The following is an 18,490-nucleotide window of genomic DNA, read 5'->3' on the forward strand; positions in this document are numbered from 1 at the left end:
AAATTTTCTGATAGGTATTATATTTTTATCTGCTCTAAAAAATAATAATCGAGAAATTAAAAAATAGCTAGATTTACAACTGGTCGTTCAAAAATAGCTCAGTTTTAAAAGTAATCGAAATTTAGTCACTTTTCAAGTAAAGATAAATCTGAGCGAAAACACTGTTCAAAACTCGAAAAATACGCCAGTATATTATACTGGAGTTCCAGCATAAGTATGCTTGAACTCCAGCATATTATACTAGAGTTTCAGGATAAGTTTGCTGGAACTCCAGCATAATATGATGGAGTTCCAGCATAAATACACTAGAACTCCAACATAATATACTGGAGTTCCAACAATAATATAATGGAGTTTGGAGCACCGGTGCTCCAGTCTCCAGTATATTATACTGGAGTCAACAAAGTATACCGGTCCAGCATAATATGCTGGAGCATACACAGGTGCACCGAACTCCAGTATATTATATTGGACCGGTCTCTATTGCAGCAAAATAGTAGCTATTTTTTATTGACTTCGTAAACGTTGACTATTTTTGAATGACCAGTCCGAAAACTGATTATACCGTGCTATTTTTACGATAAAACGCCGAACGGCCCAAATTCTTTCCAGGAGAACTGGGCTTTGTTGAATAAGGAGCCCATTAACTACAGTCCAAAACTCTGTCAATTGGACCTCTCAAAAGCCCATTTCGGAGTTTATCAATAGTTCGTATACCCCTCGACCCCCCGCTTCTTTTCTCCTCTTCTCTACACCTCGTCAATTTTCCATTATTGCTCTGCATCGATTTCTCTGCTCAACAACGAAAAAAAAGGTAAAGATTATTCAATTTTCCAGTATGTTAATTGATTTTTTCAGCTTAAAAGCATTAAAATCTTCTCGATTTAACTTTCAATCGAAATCTAGGGTTTCTGAACATTCGTTGTAGAGTTAGGTCTATAATTTAGCTGCTTTCTAGTGTTTCTAACTTGTAAATTTAAGCTCTATTTGACAGTAGTAATTGTACAATTTTAAGTAAGGAAAAAATTTCTTTCCTTTCGTTTAATTTGCATAAAGTTATCATTTTCCCCCTTTTTAACTTATTTTTTGAATTTGAGTATTGTTTTGAATGCGTAATTTAAGCTTTATTGAAGGAATTTATGAGTTTAAGTTTTATGCACTCAAGGTGTAATATTTACCCATGTTAAAAAGTAATTGCAGGTAATTTTGTTAATAAGTAGTGATTGATAAACTAAGCATAAACGGTAAGTAACTTGTTATGACATGTTAATTTATATTGATAGTGTGGAAATTTCTGTACATTGTTAGTGTATATAACTTGAATCCCTTTTTTAGTTTAAGTTTTGTCCACTGACGTTAAAAAATATCTTCCCAATCATCTCAGTTAAAAGGTAATTGTAGGTAGTTCTATTAATAAGCATTGGTTGATACACTAGCATTAAAGGTAATTAACTTGTCATAACATATTAATTTAGACTGATGGTGCAATTTTTTTATGCACTGTTAGTGTATATAACTGAAATCCCCTTTTTATTTGTTTTTCTCGACCTAGTGGTGTTTTTGTTGGTAATTTCTTTTGTATAGTTTCTATGAGCTGGAGGGTGTATTTTGGTCTTGTGAATTAGGAGGAAGAAGTGGAGTTTCAAAGATTTTTTTTTTTTTCAATGTGTGAAGTTTGCAGTAAAGAAGAAATCTGTTTTTCTGTTTTACTTTGAATTCAAGTATATCATTTGAATCCTTAATTTGAGTCTTATTGACGGGGAAAACTACCTGAAAAATTTGGTGGTGGATTTGTTTGGTTCAGTTCAATGTTTTGATGCTTACTTTTTGTTTGGTTTTCTCGAGCTAGTTGTATTTTAGGTGGTGTTTTCATTTATATAGTTTCTATGAGATGGAGGGTGTATTTTGGTCCGATGAATTAGGAATAAGAGTGGAGTTAGATGTCCTCACTCCACTTTCACTTGTCCCCCCCCCCCCCCCCCCGCCTCCTGTTTTTACATCAGAAATGACAGAGAAATGATTTAATGAGGAATATGTGTTATCATCTGGTCTGTGATTTTCGTAGCCTTCTCATGCCCCTCAATGGCATCAGAGATGGTTTGAAGAACGGTCTTTTTGACGCTTACGAGAAGAAATGTTTTAATATAGAAACATTGAACTAGGAAGAACTGTTGACAACAGTAAAAAGATGGGTGCTTACTTCCAATACAATAGGAGTCTACTAGTGCAAGTTAGTTGAATGTCGTATTTGAGTGGATGGGTGGATTAGGTGCAAATCTCACCCAATGGGAAGTTATAAGGCTAGTTTCCCTCGGGACCTTATAAAAAAAAATAAGGCTAGTCTCCTTCGGGATGAAGAAGTATTGGATCCCAAACAGCAATAAAGTAATAATTTTATCGATGTGGTGAGAAGCACTGGTATACTTGCATTAAGTCTGATGTTTGTCAAGAGTTTTTTTCATTTACTTGTGTGTTGTATATTTGCAAGTGTCTGTTTTAGAGGCCTTTAGCTTTGAGAACTCACAATTTGCCTTGATAGATGATTTTTTTCTTATAATGGAAACAAACTTATAAATATTTAGCACAAAGGCTGTGCTAGTAGCCGTATTTACAATTCAAAACACAGAGAGAGAGAGAGAGAGAGAGAGAATTGTATCCTTGTTCTACTTACATGGACTCCATAATATCTATCAAAGAATCTGCATCATCTAAAAATTCTTCCTTACCCCAACAGTGAGACAGCAGTAAACAACTCATCTTAATCTTCTGAATAAGGCTGCTTGTTCCTTCAAAAAACCTCAAGTTTCTTTCCCTCCATGTAGTCCACCAAATGCAAGCTGGAATAATCTTCCACCACTTCTTCTGTCTACTCAATTCTTCAGAGAAACTTCAGCAAGTAAGCAGATTTGCAGTAGTCTTAGATATGGTCCATTTATCACCTTTCATGTTTTCGGAAAAGCTGCCAGAGTATTTACTATTGAGATGAAATGGACCTCAATAGAGCTGAATGAATAAAGAGGATTCATATGGTCACAATTAAGTTGGATCGACACTTACCCTCTGTTTGGATCATTGTTCCCATCGTTTTATAATGTATTGTATTGTACCGTATTGTTTTATGAATACAATGTTTGGATAGATTGTATTGTTTGTTATTGTTAAATAATATTTTGTTGTTTGGTTTGACTGTATCGTACTGTACTGTAACTGATAAATTTACTAAAATACCCTCAATGTTTAAATATTAAATTTATCAATAATTATGTATAAAAATAATTTTGAAAAACAAAATAGAAGAAGGCAAAACACCTTAAGAAAGCAGAACAAAGGAGCGAGACAGAAGAAGGCAAAACAAAGGAGCACAACTAATTAGAATTGAGTTAAAAGCAAATTAGGCTGGAAAATAAAACAGGAGGCGGCAAAACACCTTTAACATTGGTCTGGAAAAAAACAAAGTAGGTTATAAGTTGGAGATTTGGAGTTAAAATAGAAAAAAAGATAAAGGGTAAAATAGAATTGTGGAGTAATAAGTTAGGGCATAATTGGAAAGAAAAATAGGAAACAATCCCACCACATCAAATCGGTTGTTCAAAAGAGGGGACTTTTCATTGTTCCGGAACAATGGATTTAACAATACAATACAACCAATTTTAATGAAACAATCAAAACAAACATTATTTTGGGATAACAATACAATACGATACAACGAGGAACAACCATCCAAACAAGCTGTTAGTTGATTGATTGTGTGAATGTGCCAAGCAGTAATGATCATTTAGTTTTTCAAACATGGGATGGTTGTATTAGCTGAACCATCTGAAATGTGATTATATTAGTGTACATTTTTGCAAGTTTTAGTTCACTATGTTATGTAACTTATTCACTATTTTCTGTGACAGGTAACCTGGTATCTGAACCTTAATCTTTCCAATATCATTTTTTATTGTTGGCCAAGCAAAGGGAGGAAAAGATAACACTTTGGTGCCTACATCACTAAGGGCATGGCTGAGATTAAGACTTCTGGGAGACCGATCGACCAATTGCTGGAGAAGGTTCTGTGCATGAACATTCTTTCTTCTGATTATTTCAGAGACCTATTGCGCCTGAAAACTTATCACGAAGTGATTGATGAAATTTATAATCAAGTTGACCATGTGGAACCATGGATGACTGGCAACTGTCGTGGTCCTTCAACAGCCTTCTGCCTTCTCTACAAGTTCTTTACGATGAAACTTACTGTCAAGCAAATGCATGGCCTGTTAAAGCATCCAGATTCTCCTTACATTAGAGCTGTAAGTGGTGTTCTGTATCTTACACTTTATCTATTAGATTTGTTGCTTTCTTAGCTATGAATTGTTTCTTTTTCGCAATGTACTGTCTGTGATTCCCTAAAGATTTTTGTATAGATTTCTAGGAGATGTTTGCTTTTGTTTTCAGCTGATGATCGTGCCTGTTTACTACTAGTACATTAGTAGTGTGCATACTTTTTTCCCTTAAAAACCTTCTTCCCTTTTTAACTTTTGATTGGAAAAGAATTTAGAACCATTAAAGGAAGTTGAGAGTTTTCGATGCTGTCGGTTGGCCTGGAAGTCGGTCCAATTCGCTCTGCTATTGTGTCAAAGGGAGGTTCCATAGTGGAGTCAAAAATGATGAATGGATTTGGATAAAATGAGAACCCTAATCCGCAGCTTTAACCGCCTCTAATTAGGGGTGTCAATGATTGGGTTCGGCCGGTTATTTTATAAAATTTGTACCATACCAATTTTTCGGTTATTTTATTATGCATAACCAAAATTAGACTTTCCGAAAATTAGACCGTCCCAATCATGTCGGTTTCTCTTCAGTATCAGTACGGTTCGGTTAATTTTTGGTATTTTTTTTAATATCATATAAAATTCACCCGTAGAAGTAGAATTCAATAACATACGTTCTTTCAGAGGACATAGCAAAACTCTCTAGACATTTTTACTGTTTAAAGGATGATGAATTAAAAAAGAAAAAAGAAAGATGGCTAGAGTATAGATCCATCAACTATTCTACAACAACGAAAAGAAATCAAATAAAGGCAAAGAAAATATAAATCACACAAGTTGAAAGATATACCAAGCTAGGACTCAAGAATAAAGTCTATAGAAATATTCAAAAAGATAAATCTAAATTATATGAAAGGAAACATATTCATTGTAGTTTGCTACTCATAATTGCTAGAATACGTTGTCTTGCCAATAAAGATACTTGAAATAACTTAGTTTAAGTAGAAGTAGCATAATAGGTTTTAAGAATTAGTATTTTGAGTTTAATTACTTGTTGGCTTGTAATAGTTTTCATAATTCCAAAGGCTCAAAGAAAATTTAATGCATTATTATTTTTAAACTTACTAAATAAATATATTTTCTACATGTAAAATTTATTCGGTACGGTTCGGTATTTTTTCGGTTTATTTTTATAAAATAAAAAACCTACCCTAATTATCGGTGCAGTTATAGATTTATATAGAAACCTATGGTTTCTTTAAAAGAAACCTAAAAATTGGTTCGGTGTGGTACAGTTTGGTCGGTTTAGTCGGTTTTCGAATATTCATTCACACCGCTACCTCTAATAGTGTTTTCTATTAAAAGGTTTCTATTTGGAAGTGAAGGAGTGGAAGGCATCCGTGGAGTGTGTCATGTGTTTCCAAAAGCAGAAGGGAAAAGGAACATTATTTCTACTCTTCCAATAATTGTTAATAGGCAATCAGTAGTTAGATTAAGTGTTATAAGAAAGTTTCTAGGCAGACTTGATCCACTTCATCCCTGAAGAGGCAGTCTTTAGTGACGAGTGAGGCGTACTGAGTTTTTTTTCTTTACCAGCCAGGTTATGTCATGCTTTTCCCTCTCTATATTTTTCTCTGCATAATGCTGCATAAAGCTAACAACATTACTTTTTGTAGTTGCTGATGCTTAAAAAATCCTCCACTTGCTTGCCATCACCGTCACTGCTTCACCAAGTAATGAATCAAAATTAGGCTTTCGGAATTCCATCTAATGCACAGTAGTTCCTTTCATTACCTATTGAAAGTAGCACATGTATGAATAGAGAATTCAGTTGCATCCCCAATTAAACCATGTCCCTGACTCTCCAAATTCATGTGCTTTTGTTTTCTGACATTGTTGTACTTACATTCTTGAGCCTCTTGCCAATTGATTTAATGCTTGTAATTTTTTTGGCAGGTTGGGTTCCTTTATCTGAGATATCTTGCTGATTTTAAGACATTATGGGCTTGGTATGAGCCTTATCTCAAAGATGATGAGGTAAAAATGAAGTGCTCTACCTGAAGTAGATTATTCTATTGTGTTATTTTGGATTGAAATGCTGCATTTGAGCATTCTATTAAGATTCTGACATTTTGCATACAAACAACAAGTCTATCAATCCTGATCATTTCCATGTTATAGATTTGTCTGCAACTTTGACTATTTTCATCAATTTCATGGAATATAGTGTTTGAAGGAGAAATGCAATCATTTGTTACTGTTCTCTTGTTTCGTCAATCCGCTCAAAATATTGCCTCTATAGTTAATTTCCTGCCCCTCCTCTCTGCTTTCATTCATTTTAAACTAGCTGATCAATATGTTTTCAATCAGCATTTTTTTATCTGAATGGTCTCCTTTGAATCACCAGTTAACTATTTCTATTACAATAGCTCACTTTCCAATAGTTTTAGTGAAGAACTCTCTATCTTTCTCTCTTTTAGTATGCCTAAAACCATGTTGTTCTCAGCTCTGCTTCTGAGATATTGATCTTGATTGTGTGTCGTAAGTATTACATGATCTGTGCATACTTTATGCTATGATTCTCACTCCTTATGCCTTAGGATGCAAGGACCACTCTTGCTTGAAGGTGCGTGGACATGATTTTTTTTGCAGGTGAACTGATTTTAATATTTGTATGGTGGTACACTTCTGAGATTTTACCTACTTTTTTACATTCCATCTCCTGTTCCTTTTTTTTTTCCTTCTGCAAACGGGGTTTTTGAAGCAGTGATTCTTTTCAGTAGTTTTAGCAGCATCTCAGAAAACAGGCCCATTATGTCTTTAGTTTGTTCACCTATGATGTTTATCTTCATGATGGGAGTTTATTTTTAGGGCTCATTCTGATTATTAACTATTTAATTCAGGAATTCTCTCCTGGATCCAGTGGCCGAATGACCACAATGGGCGTATATGTGCGTGACTTGTTTCTCGGACAGGTAAGGTGCCACCTCTAAACCCGACCTTTTGTGGAGAATGTTTTAGCACAGTGGTGCAATAGATATATACTCGTGATATTTCTAATGGATGCTCTTCTCTTGCATTTCTATTTTGCTCTGATTTTGTTTGCTAAGTTTGCAAAGTAGAATATCATGGCCATTGCTTAGTCAGTAGTGAAGCAGTTGATATAAAGGATCTTGACACAGTATAATTCTTTGAACTCTGCTCCGGAATATGTGATCTTTTAACAGCTGAATGAAAAGACAATTCTGTGATAGTTTTGCCCTCAACTGTTTCCATGGCTGCAATTATGTGCTTAGACTTGATAAAAAGACATTTCTGTTAAAAAAACATCTGAGTCGTACTTTCATGTTATTGTTTTGGCCTTGGATTGCTGCAGTCTACATCTTCCAGTTTTGATGTTTATTGAATCTCAAGGGGTGTAACTCAGATGTTCGAACTGACCCTTCATCGGAAGATCTCTCATTTGTCACAGCATGTAGGCGCCTGTATGGGTGCTTCGCTAATGTTTAGATGAGTTCTGGAGCTTCACATTTATGCCATTCACTTATTAGGACATGACTTGCTAGTAAGTGAGCCTCAACTGGGAGGAGGCAAGAAGTATGCTTTGGTGGATCAGGGTTTTCAATTCCTATTCATGTGCAATTACCTGACACTTGGATAATGCTATTAGTGTATTTCAAACTGCTCCCATGATTCACTTGCACATTCTTTTTCATTGCAGTATTATTTTGACACACTATTACCCCGGATTCCTGTTCCTGTTATGCGGACAGCAGTTGCCAATCTCGAAAAAATGAATCTCCCGACCAAACCCTCTGGTTCGATCGGGGACTCTAGTCGTGGATCTGAGGAAACCTCCCGTCGGCCACCTTCTGTCAAAGCTTCCCTTTCAGTGTCTTTTGGTCAGCGTGCACCTCATCGTGCATCAACTAGAGATTCATCTCCCATCCGACGTACAATCGCACCACCACCCTATGATAAGGATGGTGCAGATGATTCAAGACGGTCCCCCAGCATCCGCCGGAGTCAAAGTCGTGATATATCTGACCGAGAGAATTCCGAAAGGGACAGGGGCCGAGACAGAGAGAGGGAGAAGGAAAGGCCTAGGGACAGAGACCGTGATAGGGATAGGGATCGATATAGGGACCGGGACCAGGAAAGAGAAAGGGAGAGGGGCAGGGATCGGGATAGAGATAAGAGGTATGATTATGAGAGAGATCGTGAAAGGGATAGAGACAGGAGGTATGATTATGACAGACATCGGGGAAGGGATAGAGACAGGAGATATGATTATGATAGAAGTTCAAGAGAAAGAAGCAGAAGAGACTATGAAAGGAGCAGGAGCCGGAGTAGGAGTCGAAGCCACAGCCGAAGTTTGCATGATCAAGGGACCAGTCTTGATCAACAGCGAACTCCACCTAGAGATGAAAGCAAGGAAAAGAAGGCTGCATCTAGCAATCTTGCCAAGCTTAAAGATCTATATGGTGACTTAGGCAGTCAAAAGGAGAACGTAGGCGGCGAGAGGGCTCCAAACAGGGATACAAGTACTGAGGAGGTTATCAGACTTGGTGGTTCGTGGAGGTAGCTGGTCACATTTACGTAGACTCTTTTTCCCATTGTGAGAAGCGAGTAATTCCTCTCACTCTCGCACCTGCACAAAAGAGCACGTTGTCGGCTAGACTTTTGTCGAAGGGGAATATGCAACTGATATCTAAAGCGAGGACATGTTGTATCATGATTGTGCAGTTGAGCAGAGCTGTGTGTAAGCTGGATTTACTCTACTATTTTAAACGTATGTTACATTATTGGATGGATTCAGTTGTCCCTTTGTTGTTCAAACATTATTACTATGTTAGACAGATACAGCTAACTCAACTAATCAACACTATCGGAAAACTTATTCTGACCGGTGATCGCAGGATTTGCTCTGTTCTATACTTTGCTTATTACTCTTGCTGACTTGCTACTGATAGATTGATAGACAAGTATTAAATGGATTTCTTTTATTTTTGTCCGTTCTGTTTCATTTTTCTTCCCTTTTTGGCAAATATGAACAGTTCACTTCCATTTGGGATTGATTTACTGAGTTTCCACTATTCATTAGCCCCTCTTCCCAAAACATCTTCTAAACACGCACACAAAAGGAAAAGGAGAAGAATTTGTACCCAACTCCTGTCGAGTACCTCATTTTCTATTTAACAGTACTCTTTGTCAACTCAATGACTGGGTATTTGGAAATCTAGATTCTTCATTTAATACTTTTAAGTGTTAAGAGTATAGAATTTTTGCGAAAACTCAACTCCACTATAGTCATTACGTGTTTTTTCTTTTTGATTTGTTATTCGGTTTTCGATACCTGTGTTGATAAATCTGGATTCATGTCATGTAAGACCATCAAAGGAGAAGATGTTTCTTACCAGAATTTCTCATTTGCAAGCTTGAACCCAAGACCTCTGTTATGAGATTATTGCATATTAATTATGTATTTCTTTAAAGTCAGAAACTTTTATTAGCTGTTTCCTTTTTTTTGGTACACCACAGAGACCAGATTAACATACAAAATCAAATACATATGTTAAAAGACCTTAAAAGAGCGAACGCGAGATTAGGTCAAGAACCTCATATGCTTGTATTTTGAAATAACGTCGATTTGGGGAAGGAAAGGGAGAGAGCTCACTACTAAGCCAAAGAAACAGAACTAATATTTAGTCCAAGCTTAAATTAAGTTTCAATATGTTTTGAAGATTATGGAATCATTATATTTTGTAAGCTTCATTATGGGTTCAAAACACAGACAAAGACACACACACACACACATAGAGAGAGAGAGATGAAGTGTGTTCCATGATATGACCTCCGCACTTGTTAAATGGGTTTAAATTACTTACATCACATTGATTTATCACATGATTTCCATTAAGAAGTTTACCAAGTTAAATCTTGAATTTACTACCGTGTTGAACTTTGAATAAATCATGTATTACGTAAAAGCTTGTGCCTTTCCAATTGAAAGATATAGAATACCATGTGATAATTTGTGTTAGATATGCGCTCTTAAGTAATAAGAATCTTGCACATAAAGTTAAAAAAGAAAAGCTTTCAGATTAGTTGAGATGATTGAACAAATTTTGAGATATGCTCCTTGGCATAGTGCAGCCTTATCAGAGATCTTTAACTGACAGGGACGGTGTCAAAATGTCATTATGATAATGGTGATGGGCAATATCAGTTAGCCACAGATCTTCAGTTACAGGATCTAATCTTCAGTTAATGGTGTCAAAACGTCGTATATTTTGATCAATTCAAGGTGAAAAATGGGTGTGATCTCTAGCTGATAAGGGTGGTGTCAGACCGCTGGGACTCCACCCTTGTTAATATGAACCCAAGTTAACAGTGGTGGTGCTCGACTATTGTGATCGAACTAGTGACTCACAGTGTGGATCCATAGCCTAACTGGCAGGGATGGTACCAGACCGCTATGGCATACCCAGTTCTCACAATGCGAACACAAAAATAAAAATTGAAGTAAAAGAATAAGATATAAGTAAGATAATTAGCCATAGGATGAAGGGGGAGTCTTGACGTAACTAGTAAAGTTGTTGTCATGTGACTAGGAGGCCACAAGTTCGAGCCATAGAAACAACCTCTTGCAGAAATGCAGGGTAAGACTGCATACAATAGATCCTTGTGGTCCGGCCCTTTTTCGGACCCCGCGCATAACGAGAGCTTCGTGCACCAGGCTGCCCCTTTAATAAGCCATAAGATAAGTGATAAAATTACAAGAAGGAAGAGATTTAAGTTCCAAAGATGCAAGAAGGGACCATAACCCTACTATAGTAGTAAGTTATTGTAATGCGATGAGTTCAGATAGCAATACATAATAAAATAAGGGAAAATGTTTGAGTAGTCTTTTCTTTTCCCATATATTGTTAACTCTTTAGCTAAATACTGAAGTTGGAATCAAGACTCAAACAAATTGGACAATGCTCAACGAGAGAATGGCTCATTTCATACATTCTTTTGAAACTTGGGACCAGTACAATTATAGCTCAAAGCTTGCCCAATGCAGTAAAAGGGATACTAGACAGATTAGGATAATGTGTTGGAAGGATTAGAATATGGAATGAGGAAACTCTAAATCTACTAATCGATATAAACTGTTGAGCTGTAAATGAAAAATGGCAAAAAGTTCTTAAAATTTCCGGCGTAAGATAATACATGCTTCATCTCAAGAGATCCTACCATCCTACATGGTCTTCTTGGATACCAGATACCAGATCTGTAAAGGATTCTGTAAGAGACAGAAGACCATCCCATCAGCTTCCTACTCGCACTTGATTGACCGGTATATGTGACGGACAAAAAATAGGGCTGCGCGGAAACCAACAGTCCCAAGCATGAGAAAGAAACCGTAGCAGATGCAAGCCATGTATCCAAAGAAGAATGAGGTTTGCATGAAGCCGGACATATCAGAACGGGCATAATAGTAATACAAGCAGTAGCCGTAGATGAAGAGTCCAGTTGATCCACCACAAAGGAAAGCCCTGTTTGGAGCAACATATACAAATTAGTTCTTCAAATGTTCATCTGAAATATCATGATGTTAAGCACATCAAAGTAACGTTTTGCAAAAGGATTCTCAACGCTCTTTCTTTGCTTGCATAGGTGAAGAACAAAAATTGGTTGATGCATATATTATTGAAACGAAAGATCACTGAATAGCAATAGCAGTAAATGAACACACATACCTCCACCACCATTCATGATCTTCAGCAGCGAGTTGAAAGTATGTCAATGCCACAGTTATAAAAGCAGTGACAATTATAAGAATAATGAAGACTATAAATAAGATGCTGTATATTGTGTAGATCCTGTGACCCCAAACACTTGCAAATATATAGTAAAGTTCGATATATATGGCGCTGAAAGGCAAAAATCCAGCCATTGCCATCTGAGGTAGTGTTCCGCGGTACCAAGGTAATGGTGGGATCTCTCTTGGGTATTTGGTGGTTCGACAAGGAGCTTGGAATTCAGCCTTGCTGTTCTTTCCAGCTATCCCTCCCAGTACAAGCAAAGGTGACGTTACAAGAGCCCATATTAGAAAGATGACCACAATAGTTCCAAAAGGCAGTGCAGCAGTGGCACTGTATGCAATTGCTACACTGTTAAGGAAACAGAACGTGAGAAACAGGGGTCCACAAAACAAGCCTCCAGTCAATAACAAATTCCTGACCTGCAGGATGAAAGGAAATCTAATGATCAAGTTTGCCGTATTCACTTCCATTTTCAGCTTTGTTTCATTAGCTAGGCAACAACTGACTAAAGAAACACAGAGCCACGGTTATTTGACGGCATACACAAACCCAAAAAAAGAATGAAGTAGAATTTTCCAGCCACATGATCCGGTATGAATACTTCTCTAATAACATGTAATATCTCTTGGACATGACAAGTGTAACTCTTCGCAAAAGATGAAGTGAAAAACAAACACCGAGACACTGTTATTTGATGGCATACACAAACCAAAAAAGAATGAAGTGAAACTTGCCAGCCACTGTCTCTGATATGAATACTTCACTAATAATATGTAGTAATATCTCTTGGACGTGACCAAGTGTAACCCATACAAGATGAAGTGAATTACATGACAGAATGAAGATAAACTGCTTCTCTAAATAACAACTCAGCTTCCTAAATGTTCTGTCCAGAAGGAATAAGTAACAAATCATCTATTGTACAAAACATCACATGCCTAAATCAAGGATGCAAAACTCTATGTTCAATTTGTTTTACCTGCTTGGACAAGATGCTTTATTAACGCAGTTCTGTTTCTTCCTTTGCTTAGAAAAAGAGCAATGTGATAACAGGTGAATCCTCTAACCCTTGATATAGAGGGTCAAAGTTATGGCATTAGAGTAGGTGCTTTCAGCAAACAAATGACTTGACTTGCTATATACAAACCTTCAATTTTTCGTCCTTAAGAACAGGATAGAGAAAAATAATTCCATGGCAAGCAACAAAGTACGATTGAAAAAAGGTCAAAGCTTTTATCCTTGTTTTAGGATGATAATAAGCATATAGTTGGAATTAGGGACTAAAAGTTAGTGCACCAGATAAAATTCTCAAAATACATTCAAATGGAAAAGCAATATAATAGAGACATGAAAACAAACCCAGTTTGTCCCTTCTAGCTGGCAATAGAAAGAGGAAGCGGTATAGCCTGCAATTCCAGATGTGAGAGCATATATGACGACCAATGCCGTGAATAAAGCTCCGCGGTTGTATGGATAGAAAACACCAACAAGGGAGAGAAGGAAAATAAAGATGGTCCTAGGAATTGAAAGGGAAAAGTGTTAGAAAGGGCTGCTTGAGACAACAAATTACCTAATTGCCTAGTCGAAAGCTGCCAGATTGAGCTAGTTGACCAATAAAACAATTCATAAAATATTTTTTTATATAAGTAAAGATTAAATACACATCAAAAAGGCCTTTTAAATATCCTGTTTAGAACTTTATTTTTCAGAGTAAAAAACTCGAAAATACTTACAGTGTAAATAGCTGGGTACCACTACCAAGTGCTGCAGCCAACACGGATTTGTAATTCGGGTACCTAAAAACATCACCATGGATGTATTTCCACCCAGTTTCTTCTTGGTCATCAGCTGCCTCCTCATCATGTGCATACCTTTAAAAGTAAAGATGAATAATAATTGAGCCAAAGGCTAAGACAAACTTGTTCTTGAGAGACCAACAAAAGTACATAAACCAAAATAAATTAACAAAATGACTACATACTTGACAAAGTCATTCTTAAGAACCCGCATAAGAATTGTGGCAAGAAAACCAGTTAAGAGAAGAACTGTCACGCAGGAATTGATAATTGAGAACCAATGAATTTCCAGGTGATGTGGCAACGATGAAGACTGTGAGTACTTCTCCATCCTCTTATCAAAAGGTGTTTTTGTCTCTTTCCATTTTACAGAGTACATGAATTCAACATCAACCTCCTTATCCTCTGTGATATCTACCAGGGCATTAGGATCAGTTCGTGCATTGATCTCAATCACACGATCATTGTTGTAAAAGATCTCAAAATGGAGATGTTTAAACAGGTAATATTTGTACTCGCTGGGGTCAGATTTTCCTTCCTTATCAACTTTCCCTAAGAAACCCCAAATGGGCAAGTCATCATAATACATTTGGAAGTAGTAGTCTTTAGCAACAGCACTGCGGAATTGAGCAACTTCTTCCTTCGACAGCTTCTTCTTGCAAACTATTTCTGAGTCCTTGTCGTACATAAAGTCAAGCTTGTAAGGGGCACTGACCAATCGATCACCATTCAAGACCTCACCAAGAGCTTCCTTTTTCTCCTTCACATGGTCTGCAAGAACATTCCTCAGTAAATTGAAACTTAAACTCTGTGAGTAACTTAAGAAAGGAAACCCACATAACAATGATTACATACCCGGAGCACAAAAGGGAAGATCGAAGAACCGGTATGTTTCACTACAAAGAAATCCAAAACAGAACAAGCCATCAGCTATGAACCAGATAAAAGAAAACAGAATAGAGACGTTTCCATAAATGCAGTGCCTATAGATGAGTATGGCACTTATAAAAGCATAAGAGGGAGATTATAAAAATTTCCTAGGCCTTGTGTATAAATGCAATCAGCCTTGTCAGAGGTAGCAGGCCTCCAGAGGTGCAATCCAAGTTTCAGTTAAATAAATCAACCAACTAGACCTAAATCTCAAATTAGCTATGGCTGGCTATATGAATCCTCTATATCCATTTCGTTCTGTTCAGGTCCATTCCTTTCCAATACTAAATAAATTATTGTTCAAGGAAAATTACCTGTTCTAAAAGTAAAGGTTCTCCAAAATCTCACCCTTATTCCATTGTGAACATAAAATCTCTAATTAGAACAAAAAAGAACTGGTGAAAAAAACTTAATTTAAGTATATCTACACCATCTTAGTCCGGATACAAGAATGGAGTCTCAGCCAAAGGCGGATCTTCAGTATAACCTATGGGTTCGCGGAAACTAAGTAGCTTTTGACCATACCCTGTGTATATATGTATTAAGAAATCTACTAAATATCGATAAATATTTGATAGTGATTCTGTGAACCCAGTCACATTGTATACTGAATCCGAGATCCCAATATCACCAAATCTTAGCTCTTTCTACATTGTACGTAAATTAGTTAGCTCAACAGAAATCTCTATCAAACGAGGAACTCATAAAATCTGCACATCAATACACTAAACAACACATCTGCCATTAAAAATCTTTCATTTTTATATCCACCGACACTTTTCCGAGCACAACAAAAACAACAGTACAAAATGCAACGAGACATCACATAACAACTAGCTCGATCACGCTAAATAGAACACAACGTAAATTCAGCTTTAAAAGGTAGATAGAGATCTAACGGCGATTAAATTAATTAATAAATTACCTTGGATTATGGAAAGGACCGACCTTGTTAGCATAAAGAGGAACCGGATCTCCGGCTTTGTACTTGTGATCTGAACCGTCTGATCTCACCGGCGATGCACAGCTGACAATCAGCAAAACGACGACGTACCACGCCATCGTCCTCTTCTTCTCCATTTCCTTAACGAACTTTATGGAGATCACAATGTGATTATATAATACAACTTTTTGTGTGTGTGTGTGTGTGTAAATTTGCTAGGAGGTGGGGGTGGGGGTGGGGGGGGGGGGGAGGGATAGATCTCGATCTCCCTGAGAGAAACGAAATGAGGAAGTAGATATGGAGAGGGATCTTTTTTGTACTAGTAGTATTTTGGGGGACAGGTTTCCGCCTCACGCGCTTCTATAGAGAGTGAAGCGCAAGCGCAAACAAACAACGTCGACTTGGGAACGGACGTTAGGAAGGAGAACGTGACTCCTCAACTTTAGTTTTCTATTTTATTTTGTTATTCTTATTTATTTATTTTTATTTAATCTCTGAGTTTTTCTTCACCAATTAACGTGGTGGAATGAATTTAAGAACGAAGAAATTTAAGCTTTTTTTTTTTTTTGGTTAGAAAGATAACATATATTATTAGAACTTATAAATCGCGTACAGAGGGTTGGGGCCTAACTGGCACCCTAACACAATTCATTGTCCTATTACAAAGCCTTAAATTACTACTAATATTTACAGTTGTCATGGTCATTCTATTAGAATTATCATCATGACAACTAATTACACACGAGTAGGGTTGATCCATATTGCCACTATGATTCTACCAAGCAGTGTCTTGGCCTGATTGAGTTCCTTACAAACTAGCCTTGTCCTTTGCAAAAATTGGTTCAACAAAAATAGGAACAACTTCAAAAACTGTTGGCAAATATTCATTTCCAAAATTGTGGCCTGCTTTTGCTAGTTGGTCTGCTACCATGTTTTGCTTTCTGTACGCGTGTTTGACTACAGGATTACCTAGCTGGCCCAGATAATACCTGCAATCAGCAATTATATTAGAGAATGCAATAGTTTCAGTATGTAGTAATAGGATAAGATCCTTTGCATCCACCTCCAGAGGTGTGATGTTATTTTCATAATTAAGCTAATTTCAGACCCTGTGTCAAGGCATAGAGATCCGCAAAGGTGGATGATTCATGTGGTGCAGAATCAGAAAAACCTAATTTCCATTCAGCTTTGAAGTTCCTAATTAATCCTCTTATTCCTGCTGTATTATCAGAAAAAGCTCCATCTATATTAAGCTTATAGAATTGAGCATTTGGAGTATTCCATTTAATATTCTTAGCTATTTTTATTTTACATAGTCTCACGTGTATAAGAAGCCAAATATGTATATTCAGCAGCTTGTTGAGTAATTATTTTAAGAAGAATATTATCCCTAGTCATATTAAAAAGGTTGTTGTTTCGTGTATTCCAAATATTCTATAAACTAATTGGTAAGTACATTTTAGGGTTAATGTTGAAAGGAGGGTTGAAGTTCTTATAAAAAATGAGCTGACGTACCCAAGTATGTGCACATGGAAGATTGGTAAGATGATTAATATAGTGCATGAAGCCTAAGTCTTGCCAATATTTCCTAGCATTTATACAATCAAGGAAGATGTGATTAAGTGATTCGTCCTCGCTTTGACAGAAAAAACAAGTTGCATCCTGAATAATATTTGTGTTTTTAAGTAAAGTCTCGTTGGTAATCTAGTATGGCAAAGAAGCCAAATAAAGATTTATGCCAAACTTGACTTAGACACACAATCACCTACGACTCATTCTCATACTTTTTCATGGATTTGGAAGAAATTTAAGCTTTATCCGGCATAAATCCCAATTACTCGGGTTTATTTGTAAAATATAGATTATCTTCCTCTATTTTTTTTATCAGTAGAAAATTGGATTTTTTGTGAGAAAAAATGATAATAGAATTCTCTGTTTTTTCAAGTTATAACATTTGGGAAAAAAGAAAAAAAATTGGACTTCAATATTTAAGAAAAAAACTTTGCTGGAATTAATTTTCATAATTTAAAGAAGATTTTATCAAACATATATGTATTCAAAGTTCTTCCAAAAAACTTTCAACAAACAAAATCAACTGGGGACTCATTCTATGAATATACACACATTTATGAAACATACTCTGAATCTAAATTGTTAATGAACAATTTCAACTTGGGCTATATTCTTATAATTTGGTGGATATCTAATTAAGTTAGTAATTTAATAAATTTTACCTTAATTGGGGTTTCAAGTTCACTAAGCCAAATTTTCCTCATTAGGACAGACGTACACTTCCTTTCAATTTTAACATTATTTTTCGAGATTCACTCTCTCTATCTTTTGAATAAGTAAGACTCCACTACATTAATTAATTATTGTTAATCTATGAAAATGTACATGTATAAAAAAAATTGTATATTAATTCGTTTATCCCTTTTACTTTAGGATTTGTCTTTTCTTTTAAAGTGATGATATGCTTGTAAGCTTCGATGTCTCAACATTAAGAAACCGCAAGTACAATAAATGGCAAAAAAATACCTTATCACCCCCCTAAACTTGTTACGGATTATTACTTACACCCTTAAACTATTCGTGGTCTTAATTACTCTCCTCAACTAGGCCTTTTGAGAGCCATTACCCCCCTGGACGCTGATGTGGCAAATTGTGTGGGTGCACTTGCCTGCCATGTGGATTTTTCTGTATATGTGGCATTTTTTGAAAAATAAAATATATTTTTACCTTTTTAAGTATGTT

General features: G+C 36.3%; 2 protein-coding genes across 2 annotated transcripts; one reads left to right on the plus strand and one right to left on the minus strand.

The window, feature by feature from the left end:
- Window positions 1-688: 688 nt before the first annotated feature.
- On the plus strand, window positions 689-9,159 carry LOC107819133 (pre-mRNA splicing factor SR-like 1). Its single transcript, XM_016645219.2, has 5 exons — window positions 689-814; window positions 3,900-4,292; window positions 6,210-6,290; window positions 7,157-7,228; window positions 7,975-9,159. Exons 2-5 carry the CDS (start codon window positions 4,002-4,004, stop codon window positions 8,836-8,838), a joined length of 1,308 nt encoding a protein of 435 aa, XP_016500705.1. The 5' UTR covers window positions 689-814; window positions 3,900-4,001; the 3' UTR covers window positions 8,839-9,159.
- Window positions 9,160-11,229: 2,070 nt separating this feature from the next.
- Window positions 11,230-16,021, minus strand: LOC107819134 (transmembrane 9 superfamily member 3). The gene is made up of 7 exons (XM_016645220.2): window positions 15,719-16,021; window positions 14,719-14,759; window positions 14,049-14,634; window positions 13,801-13,938; window positions 13,427-13,583; window positions 12,002-12,486; window positions 11,230-11,797 (listed from the first exon to the last, which is right to left on the minus strand). The coding sequence occupies exons 1-7, from the start codon at window positions 15,871-15,873 to the stop codon at window positions 11,578-11,580; spliced, it is 1,782 nt and encodes a 593-aa protein (XP_016500706.1). The 5' UTR covers window positions 15,874-16,021; the 3' UTR covers window positions 11,230-11,577.
- Between the last annotated feature and the right edge of the window lie 2,469 nt (window positions 16,022-18,490).

Source organism: Nicotiana tabacum, chromosome 16, assembly GCF_000715075.1.
Source record: "Nicotiana tabacum cultivar K326 chromosome 16, ASM71507v2, whole genome shotgun sequence".
Lineage (NCBI taxonomy): Eukaryota > Viridiplantae > Streptophyta > Magnoliopsida > Solanales > Solanaceae > Nicotiana > Nicotiana tabacum.

What these genes read in the sequence shown, in the direction of transcription:
- LOC107819134 (XM_016645220.2), bottom strand. Translation starts at nt 15,873, where the DNA reads ATGGAGAAGAAGAGGACGATGGCGTGGTACGTCGTCGTTTTGCTGATT. An exon ending in TCTTCCCTTTTGTGCTCCGG is followed by an intron (nt 14,635 to 14,718) that starts GTATGTAATCAT and finishes ATGTTCTTGCAG; the next exon opens with ACCATGTGAAGGAGAAAAAG. An exon ending in GGTACCCAGCTATTTACACT is followed by an intron (nt 13,584 to 13,800) that starts GTAAGTATTTTC and finishes TTCAATTCCTAG; the next exon opens with GACCATCTTTATTTTCCTTC.
- LOC107819133 (XM_016645219.2), top strand. Translation starts at nt 4,002, where the DNA reads ATGGCTGAGATTAAGACTTCTGGGAGACCGATCGACCAATTGCTGGAG. An exon ending in ATTCTCCTTACATTAGAGCT is followed by an intron (nt 4,293 to 6,209) that starts GTAAGTGGTGTT and finishes TTTTTTTGGCAG; the next exon opens with GTTGGGTTCCTTTATCTGAG. An exon ending in GTGACTTGTTTCTCGGACAG is followed by an intron (nt 7,229 to 7,974) that starts GTAAGGTGCCAC and finishes TTTTCATTGCAG; the next exon opens with TATTATTTTGACACACTATT.